Source organism: Fistularia commersonii, chromosome 25, assembly GCF_037954325.1.
Source record: "Fistularia commersonii isolate RoL2024-O1a breed Wild chromosome 25, RoL_Fcom_v1.0, whole genome shotgun sequence".
Taxonomy (NCBI): Eukaryota; Metazoa; Chordata; class Actinopteri; order Syngnathiformes; family Fistulariidae; genus Fistularia; species Fistularia commersonii.
The window spans coordinates 7,096,591-7,107,276 of record NC_141308.1 but is presented as its reverse complement, the minus strand read 5'-3'; the positions used below and the strand labels follow the sequence as shown (position 1 = coordinate 7,107,276).

The following is a 10,686-nucleotide window of genomic DNA, read 5'->3' as shown; positions in this document are numbered from 1 at the left end:
GTGGACAAACTGACATATGAATGAGCTGGACGTGAAGCTACAAGGGAAAAAAACGGTTTGTGCATGAAATGCAAGCAAACATCAGAGGCTTCAAAACCAAGTCGATTTAATTTTCAAAGCAAATGTCAGACAACGTTCAGACAAATGTCAGATGAGTCTGATATGAGTCTGATATGTACTGTTAACATTTTTTTTTTATAAGTATCATATCTTGTGCTGACCCAGCCCATCTGTCAAATTTTAAAAGTCAGTGAGCCAAAAAGTCCCCCCCCATTACAATTTATATAATTTATTTTTTATTTATAATTATATATATATATATATATATATATATATATATTTTTTTTTTTTTTTTTTTAATTATCATTATTATTTTTTTATGGGGAAATTCCCTGCAATGAACCCGTCATGGATGAACAGTGGGCTAGGGGAGCACTTAAGGGTTCTGTGTCTTTTTTTAAAAGCATATTAAGAATCTAAATTATTGCGGAGTGTTGGATTACTGAGAATAACGGTTTACTATGATAGTTTACTCCCTTTTAACTTCAGTCTCCATTTGAAATGATTGTAATGGGCCGTACAAGGATCGCATTGTGATCTGAGGTCTAGTTCCACGCTGTGACGTTGCACACTGAGAGGTCAAAATTGGGTCACATGATTCTGGAGTCACGTGACCGTTTTGTCCTTCATGGCGGCGCACTGCTCTGCGGGTCATGTCTTAAGATCAGGTACTGGCTTAAATGGTCTCGGTCCATATCTAGTCAAATAGCCGGCGAGTGGAACAACTACAACAAGACGAATTAACATAGTAGTCATTGCCTAAACGGTAATATGTCACCCTTTGACGCTAGCTTGCTAGCTCGCTATTTTATCGTCACAACATGTGCTAGAGTTATGGGTTGACTTTTAAACCAGTTCGAATAAACAGATGAGTGCATACCTAAGAGAAGTCTTACAAATGCGATTCTTTACAGTAATCCAGCCTGGGTTACAAGTAAACTTTATATACTGACGAAATTTAGGTTCTTTCACACCAATGGTAGTCGTACTTGTACCGAGCTCAGCTCATCTAATCCAACACAACACACATATGCTACCTCACTGCAACGACCTTTGTCATGACTACTAAGTTGTATTTAAATATAATTTTGAATGTATCCAAAGCATTTAAGTTTCTATGACGAATGTCAGTAAAGTTACACAACCTTAAGATTGAATTATACCGCCAAGCAGTATAACTATTGCTTATGTTTGATGCATTATGTTGACTCAATGTTTTCAATGTAGATCAGTTTAGATTGATATAATTTGATATTATTGACTGTCATGTACCCCCTAGAACAGAATACACATTTGACATCTTGTATGATATTATTATTATGTAACCATCGGCACCATCAAAATTTATAGTGATGCTGGTTTGTGAAGGGCCAATATTTGATGCGATCTACTTATTACGGAATACAATATATACTGACCATTAGCAAATGTTTGCAGCCACCAAGTGGGAACAGAAACTATACTGATTGTGGCATTATTTTAAGAAATGTTTATTACTCTCAATCCTCTTCATATACAGTGCATGACTAAAATGGGATAACAAGTGATTAGAATTTAAAACAGCTTCAAACTAGAATGCTCTATCAGGCTTTTAATTTTGCAGGAAATCACAAATGTATTGTGCAATAAAAGTACTTTCTCTCTCCCCCTAAAGGACTGGGCAAATTCCTGCAAAGAATCTCTAGTCCAAGCAATAGAGGTTCCCCCTCACACTTTCTGTGTCAGCAGCATAAGCACTTTTTCTGGAGGAAGTGGACAAATTCTCACTTACGCCATGTGGTTCGCCCAGCGACTGTTAGGCCTGCCTACGCAGTACCCAAGGTACAGCACTCGATTACAACATTTTACCCTCAAATGCAAGTACAACTTTGGATTGTGTGATTAGGGGCAAAGGGTAAACAATAACTTAATGCTGCAAGATTTAAGGTGACATAAACTGTATTATATCCTAAAATGTTTCTTAATCCACTTGCACAAGAAAAAATCCACAGAACTGCTCAACAATAGATATTTATGTCACTCACTCTCCAAAGAAGAAAAGAGAATTTCCTTTTGTTTGGATTCATTGACATGATTTTCAACAAGTAGCCATAATGTAAATTTTTATTTTGGAAAGACAGTTTCTACATTTGTGTGGTTTAACAATTACAGTACATATAACACATTGTTTGTTCTTTTTGTTTGTTAGTTGTATTTGTGAGCAGGTAGGGCAGTCACAGTGAAAACTTTGTAATTTTGTGCTCTTCTGTTTATAGTGTTTATTTTGTACACTCAAAATTAAAAAAAGAAATAATGATTAGATGAGTCAAATAATATGTCAAACCTGTCCATGTGGAAATTGGAAAATCACATTAGTGCTTTCACTTAATAGCAACTTTTATTTTCATATGAAATTTTTGAACTATTAGGTCCAACCTTCATACCATGTCTTTTGTTTCTGTCCCACTTCAGCACATTGTGCGACCTGACTATGTTGGGTCTGATCTGATACCTGAATGGCCTGACTACATAGAGATCAAAAATCAAGAGCAGATCGAGGGCCTTGCCAGAGCCTGTCAGCTGGCCAGACATGTATTGCTACTAGCTGGACGCAGCTTGAAAGTGAGAACATAATCACAGCAAGTATTCCTTGTTTGCATGTGGCATTAAACAGAGCAAAGTAACAGTTTTGACATTTTACTTCCAGGTTGGGATGTCAACAGATGAAATAGATTTTATTGTACATCAAGAGACAATAAAGCACAACGCCTACCCATCCCCTCTGAGATATGGGGGGTTTCCAAAATCAGTCTGTACATCTGTCAACAATGTGGTCTGTCATGGCATACCTGACAGGTATAAGCAATTCACCTATTAAGACATTTTTTGTTCCAAAAGTGTAACTGACGTTAAAGAAATGTAGCCCTATCTCTTCTCACCATAACAAGCCTGTGTGATTTTAGAAGATGAGTGTATGAAATATGACCTTATATTGATACACTAAACACTGTATCTGTACATTCAAGATGAGATAGTATTGTGATATCCCCTAGTAGCTGTATTGTGTCACATAAGTCATATGTTAAAGAAATGTAGGAGATTTCCTTATAGAGCATTATTATTGTATCATTCTTCCAGTCGGCATCTTCAAGATGGTGATATTATCAACATTGATGTCACCGTAAGTCATTAGCTTCAGGCCCTCCATGAGACAATATTGCCGTTGGGATCCATCAATACTACTTCTGTAACTCACTCCTACCTCTACCCAACAGGTGTATTTGGATGGTTACCATGGTGACACATCTGAAACCTTCTTGATAGGTCAGGTGGATGAGGTTGGGCAGCGACTGGTTGAAACTGCCAGGCATTGTAGAGATGAAGCTATTGCTGCCTGTAAACCAGGTGCACCACTTTGTGTGATAGGAAACACTATTAGGTATGAACATACAAATAAAACAGAGTATTACATTGATATTAAAAGATACTTAACTTGCACATATTTCTTTTTTCAACATATTTGTACTCTGCAGTGAAATAGCTACTTCAAATGGCTTCCAAGTGTGTCCTTATTTCATTGGACATGGAATTGGCTCGTATTTTCATTGCCATCCTGAGATCTGGCATCATGGTAAGTTTTTAATCTGCTCAGATGAGATGCAAAGTGTCCCATTTTTGTGTACATGTAGACTATCTGTTTCTGGAACATAGACCATGTCCAAGTGGCATATAGTAGTGGCATAGACTTGTGACACACACTACCTTTGCATAAAATAATAATTATATATATAATTATATATATAATAATAATTAAAATAATTGTAAAAAATAATTGTTATTCTGATAAATAAAAATAATTAAAACACTTTCCAGAAGGTGTTTTTTCACATCGTTTTTTGTTGTTTTGCAGAACAATCTTTCATTTTTTATTTTGCAATAACCATTCCTTTATCGGTCTCTAATCAAGGTCCCTTATCATTTTTAAATTTCATGTGGTTTCCCAAAAATAATTTTTTGACTTTCTAATGCCCTCAGTCAGCTTTTAAAGTTGCTCCATATCTGTAAGCCTAAGTCAGGCAGTTAGGAGGGGATGACTATAATGCCTGTCTTGTTTTAAGAGTTCTGCCCATGAACTGATCATCTAATATTCCCTTCTAATATTAAAATACAAATGACTTGAATGTATGATTTATTTATACCCACATAGATTTTTATCAAAATGTCTTGAAAATACCATAATGCCGTTTTTTGCCTTTATGTTCAGCCAATGACAATGACATGACTATGGATGAAGGGATGACTTTCACAATCGGTAAGTTAAAAATCCTAGTTTGGTGTGTAACTCAAGATGTAACAGTTAGTTTTAGGCTTAGGCTGTTTTTTTTTTGCAGAGCCCATACTGATGGAGGGATCCCAGGAGTTCAGAATCCTAAGGGACAACTGGACTGCAGTGTCTGCAGATGATAAACGGTTTGTGATGGATGTTGTTTCTCTGCCACAGCTGATTAGCTGTCATCTGAAAAGGTATCACAAAAAAATCACAATCATCCGAACTCAGTTGTGTGGTTTATATTCCTTCAGATCAGCTCAATTTGAACACACAGTGGTCATCACATCAGACGGAGTGGATATTCTCACAAAACTTCCAGAGGAGAGCCATCCGTGACATGAAATGAGCTACAGACCTCACCATTGGCTTTTTTAGAAAACTGTTTACATCAGTCTCAATTCCTTTAATTTTGCTATTAAAAGAATCTTAAGAACTGAGATGCTCGTTCATCTGGATATTTTCCAAAGGTATTTCTAACCTGTAGAGATAAACATTTACATTGCATTCTCAGTCACTTAAGGAGCTGTTACATTTTGGAATAATAACTTTGAAGCCACAAAGTTTGCCTAATTAATAAGTATTTTGTTAAACATTAGGGACTTGATGCAGTTGCATTTGGTTATGTAACCGTTGCTTTCACTGGATAGCACAGTTGCTTCATCAAGGCTGGCTGGCCTTTCTGTGCAGTTGGATGTTGAATGAGTTGATTCGTCTTCTAGACTAGAACTGCACTTAGTAGAAGCATATCCACATTTTTAACATGACATGCAGAAAAGATACCATTTAATTATGTCTTATCAACTTATTTTGTTTCGTAGATTGTATCATGCCTCCTTCACTCAATGATTTTACTTTTTTCTCCACATCAGTAATTGTATCAGAGAACTGTAAATCATATTTGTTTTTATTTTTTAATAAACTCAGGTGTCAATTCAAAGAGATCTGAATTATATCATACAATCCTGTGATTTGCCTGTTCACTTGCCTTTTTATTACTAAATGCCCCAGATTTCCGTGCGCATTAAAGTAACCTGAATTATGATACATAATACAACTATTTGTAACTCACTGCAAGTATTGCCGTAAAAGAAAACCCCATGTCTGGAGATAAATCCTTCACAGGATAGCCCTGTTTATTTTTACTCTGTATCGATGGTGTTTTTTAATCACTGTTTTGATGAGAATATTACAAGATATCCACTTATCTAGAGAGAATGCTCAGATGGGGGGAAAATAGACTATGTTTGGGGAAAATTTGCCTCATAACCCCTTTGCTGTTTTGCTTGGGCAAATGCTCCATTCTTGAATGATCTTAAATTGGATTTTGCGTGGTTGACTACTGTGTACATTGGAGATTTTTCTCATATGCAGTTTTTCAATTACATATTCAGTGAAGTGCAGTGCCATGCTGATCTATTGCATGGCAAATGCAATTCTGTACTGCTGCCAGTAGATGACATGATTCCACACTAGAAACAATCTATAGCAGGTTGTGGACGAATAGGCCTTGTAATTCCCCTCTCAGCATTAGAAATGACAATGTCACATAAATATGTTGGGAAGTAATTCTAGTGAACCATGCCATGCCAAAGCTGGATTTGAACACTGACATGGTTACATCGATTCATTACAAGGATATGTAATACCAATCCCAGGTTATTAATTTATTACCTTATGTGAGTATGTATCACTAAGCCGTACGACATCTCAGCGGCTAAAGTTTGGCAGTTTGATGCAGTGCACATTGAAGTGTGAAGAAAAAGACAAAAGCTTAAGTCTGAAATGCTGCCTAGGGTTGTTATACCAGTCATGGCAATAAATGAGTGGTCTATGCTTTCAGTATTTGCTGTCTTGTACATAAAGAAAACCAAGGAGTACATGAATTGAAGGCAAACCACTTTACCCACCGTCTTATGTGTTCAGATTTGAGGCAATCAGTGCGATATTTTCCACATTTCTTGCTCTCATGGAGCATGCCACCTAATCTAAAACATATTTACTTTTTTGAGTGTTGCAAATGATGTGGGCCAAACCACATGAACGTGTGTGGTTGAGATTAGGTAGTTCGCCTTGAGTCAAGTTCATTATTCAAGGTCAGATGTGGGCAACACGTGCACCTAATTTTCACAGCTGTCAGTTTTATCACTTATTAATTTAAACAATAATGAATTTGAATTCCACAAAATTTTATCCACATTGGGGAGTTGATTAAAATAAACATTTTATATTATGGTGTCTTGACGTCATATTCCAGGTTGTGCCCTAAAGAGCTTTGGAAAAGAAAGAGGGGAAAAAAATGCAAATGCGAAAACAGGAAAAATGATTTGAGTTCCACTAGGGAATCTACATTCCCAAGGGGATTGTGTTCCAGCCAATCTGTTAAAAGGTGTGTGTGTGTGTGTGTGTGTGTGTGTGTGTGTGTGTGTGTGTGTGTGTGTGTGTGTGTGTGTGTGTGTGTGTGTGTGTGTGTGTGTGTGTGTGTGTGTGTGTGTGTGTGTGGGTGTTTGTGGGTGTGTGTGTATGCACACTGGAGAGTGCATACATGCATCCACTTGTTTGTTTCAATCAGTGGGTGGGGCAGGATTTGACGAATATAGGTGGGACTGTTAATCTTTCAGTCAGGAAATGATTCACGCAACATAATTTTATTAATCACATATAACAATTGTCACAAAGCCATTTCCTTGTGTAATGACCATTTAAACACATCATCCCTCATTGATGGTCACCCTTCTTATACACAGTTATGACAATAGCATCAGAAACAGTTCTAACTTTGAGTCGGGGTTAAGGATTATATCAACAGTTTCTGAGGGACGGGTCAGAATAGCAATGTTCTAATTCGATGAGGAGCGGTCGTCCTTGGAACTGAACATTCCTGGTTTGATTGCAGGCTCCTCCCAGCCTGTTGAAGTGTTGTTGAGCAAGACATTGAACCCCTAACTGTTCCCCTGGTATTGTTCCTTCGCTGTCTTCTGCTCATGGTTCATCCATGACAGGTTATATGCAGTGGTTAAATTTCACTGATGTCGTAGTCTATATGTGTAAATGTATGCTACAATGAAAGCCTTTCTTCCCTTTGTTTACATTAATCAAACTGCACAAATCTATGTTTCAAATTAGAAAGATAGACTTTGTTTGTGGAGTAAATTTTTGTTGACTTAAAGGTTTAGGGACCACTTGTTAAAAAGTGAACACTGCTAGAATAACACAGGGTGTGTAGGATCTTTCACCAATTTAATAGTTGTCATGTTTGAAAACATAAGATGTCTTTCAGTTTTCTTATGCCATTTTACATGAAACAGTTATTAAGGATCGAAGAATGTGGACCTTTGGGGGATAAAACTGTGTAAAATGGTAGTTGGGAGTGGGAGGAGTTGGGAGTGTCAGGGCGAGGTGTTGGAATGGGTTCATGAGTTCTCTCCTATGCTTCATTCTTTTTCTACATGTTGAGACCCATTCCATTGCATCTCATCTCACTCTTTACCTCTGCTCGAATCTGGTTATGTGAAGTATCCACTGTTTTTTCAAGGAAAGGGCAGTTTCACATTACTTCAGTCCCTGAAGGTTTTATTGCGTTTTGGCTTTAACTTGAACGTCATATTTAGAGTACATTTATGTGGATAATGTATAAAAGATGCCGTTTTGTCATGGAAACTGATTTATTGTCATTCTGAATGACTAAGTATTATCCATGAAGATATTCGATCACAATTTTCTTTTTTTGGATGTTATTTTTACAATTTCTCTGACAATGTCAATATTCATACATTATTTATGCTGCTGTCTGTCAAATTGGATATACAGTTTGAGTATATAGTATACATTTTGGTCCACTCACCAGCCAGGTGACAATTTGACATACTGCCATTCAGTCTCTCTCATACTAACTTACTAACAAGTCGTAGCATTTAATTCATCTACTGAATGTTTTGAGGTTGAAGTACAAGCACCTTTAAGAACGTGCCAATTTGATACAGAAAAATTCTTGGTAGCCTTATCAGAAGTGCGTCAACTGAACCATTATGCTGCCCTGTTGTAAATAAAGATACAATTTGGAACTTAAATGACAGCTGGTCTCATCAGACTGCTTTTTAATTCTTTTTTAACTTGAGTTCTAGCATGTTGACAATAAGCAAGACATAGATACACATAGATAGATAGAACATATCCAGAACTGTCTCAGAAAATTAGAATATTGTGATAAAGTTCTTTATCTTCTGTAATGCAATTCAAAAAACAAAAAATACTTTTTCATGATATTCTAATATTTTGAGGTAGGATTTTTGAGTTTCTTAAGATGTAAGCCATAAGCAGCAATATTACAATAATAAAAAGCTTGCAATATTTCAGTTGATTTTTAATGAATCCAGAATATATGACATTTTTGTTTTTGTGATTGCATCACAGAAGATACAGAACTTTATCACAATATTCTAATTTTCTGAGACAGTCCTGTAGATAAAGCATGCAAATAGAAGAGAACTTTATTAATCCCAAAGGAAATTCTTTTGCCGGAAAGCTCTAACATTACACACATTGAATCATCGAAACATGATATTGATTTTATTGCTGTCTGGTTTCCTTTTTGCAGAAAGGTGAGGAGTTATATAATTTGATGGCCACAGGTACACACAAAATTTCCAGTCATGCCGATCCTGAATTTAAGAGTTGCATATGGAGCCCATACCTGCTCTATGCAATCCTCACACTGCATATGTGAGAAGACAAATATTTACTCACTCTGGTGTTTTTTTTGTACAAACTTAGTTGTAGTTATATTTGATTAATGTCTAATGTCCTCTAAAAACCTCACATTCCAGGTGTGCATACATTCCTTTCTTATGTGAACAAGAGTGAAACTGTGATATATCACACTTACCTGTGATTTAACTCAGGAAGGCCACAGGGATTCTTGATTTCTTGTTGACTCTAAAACATGAACACGTTTTCAGACTGTTGGGCTCTTACATATCTACAAATAAAGCCGGATTTAGAAAGCAAGATACTGGCTTCTCTTATGTCAACATTAAAGTACGAAATACAAACTTGAGCTATTGAAGCACACCTCAGCAACGAATGAAATTTTCCATTATGTAGAATAATAAAACAAGACAGGATAATATAACATGGAAACAGGGAAATAGCTTGGCTCATTAATGGTAAATCCAAGTGAATTTATCTTCAAGTGGACATGACCTTGGTTTATATAATTGGTTTAGGTTAAATGTCACACCAAGTAATTACCTTTAAGATATTTCACTGAATTGCTAAACCCTAATCTGATAAGCAGCACCACCAAAATACCACACCTTATAAAGTTAGCATTTTAGATGTGTAAATGTTGCACACAAGTTACGCTTAATATGCAAGAATGTGTGTGTGTTTGTGTGTGTTTGTGTGTGTGTGTGTGTGTGTGTGTGTGTGTGTGTGTGTGTGTGTGTGCGCGCATGCCAGAAGATGAGTTGTAAACACAAGTCACCAGACTGATGCAAAGAAGCTTCCCCCTTGATAGACACTTACAGGGACTTTCTGGGTGGAAAACCTTGTTTTTTGACCTCCTGACCCCTTTATTCACAGGAATGCTCGCCTCTTTTTTTACGAGTTGGAAATATTTTGAAGCAGTGGTTTGGGCTCCCAGTCCACATTTGAATAACCATATTTTTTCATATATTTAAGTATAATCCTCTTGGTTCTGGGTTTGATGACTTCAATGTATATATTTGTATGATTGAGACACACACACACACACACACACACACACACACACACAAAGGGGTTGGTACACAAATCCCCCTCTCAATCTGTCTTATACTGTACCAAAATCATTTGCTTATTTCAAAGCAATTCATTGATATTACCCCTTTTAGAGGTATTCATAAATGTGTGTGTTTGAATGGCTCTTTCTGTGTGTGTTTGTGTGTGCTGGTCTCAGGGTCAGATAGGCATATCACAAAAATACATTTTTCTGTTTTATTTAGAAGAAAAGTCTTCCACAAATCACCCCAATTCAGATTTTGTCTGGTTACTTTAATGGCAGAAATCCAAATGTTGATTTGGTGGTAAATTTGACTGCCCAGGTGAACTGTACTGTTAGTATGCACTGAGTCTCGGAACTGCATGCACACAATTGTGGAATACACACATAAATGCATCTGAATTGCCAAAACTGGCAGCTTCACAAAACAGATTCCTCCAGCCTTGCCTGGCAGCCAGAGAGGACATATATTGTGTGCCCATTGTAAATTTAGACATGCACACAAGAAATTTTGCTCTCCACAATCGGGAGGGCATTCAGTGCTTATAGTACTTTCTCT

General features: G+C 36.7%; 1 protein-coding gene across 1 annotated transcript; it reads left to right on the top strand.

Annotated features, from left to right (window-relative positions):
• Positions 1-666: 666 nt before the first annotated feature.
• Positions 667-5,306, top strand: metap1d (methionyl aminopeptidase type 1D (mitochondrial)). Its single transcript, XM_086172554.1, has 10 exons — positions 667-728; positions 1,715-1,881; positions 2,512-2,661; positions 2,747-2,895; positions 3,178-3,220; positions 3,315-3,478; positions 3,573-3,670; positions 4,304-4,351; positions 4,431-4,509; positions 4,621-5,306. Exons 1-10 carry the CDS (start codon positions 689-691, stop codon positions 4,703-4,705), a joined length of 1,023 nt encoding a protein of 340 aa, XP_086028680.1. The 5' UTR covers positions 667-688; the 3' UTR covers positions 4,706-5,306.
• The last annotated feature ends 5,380 nt before the right edge of the window (positions 5,307-10,686 follow it).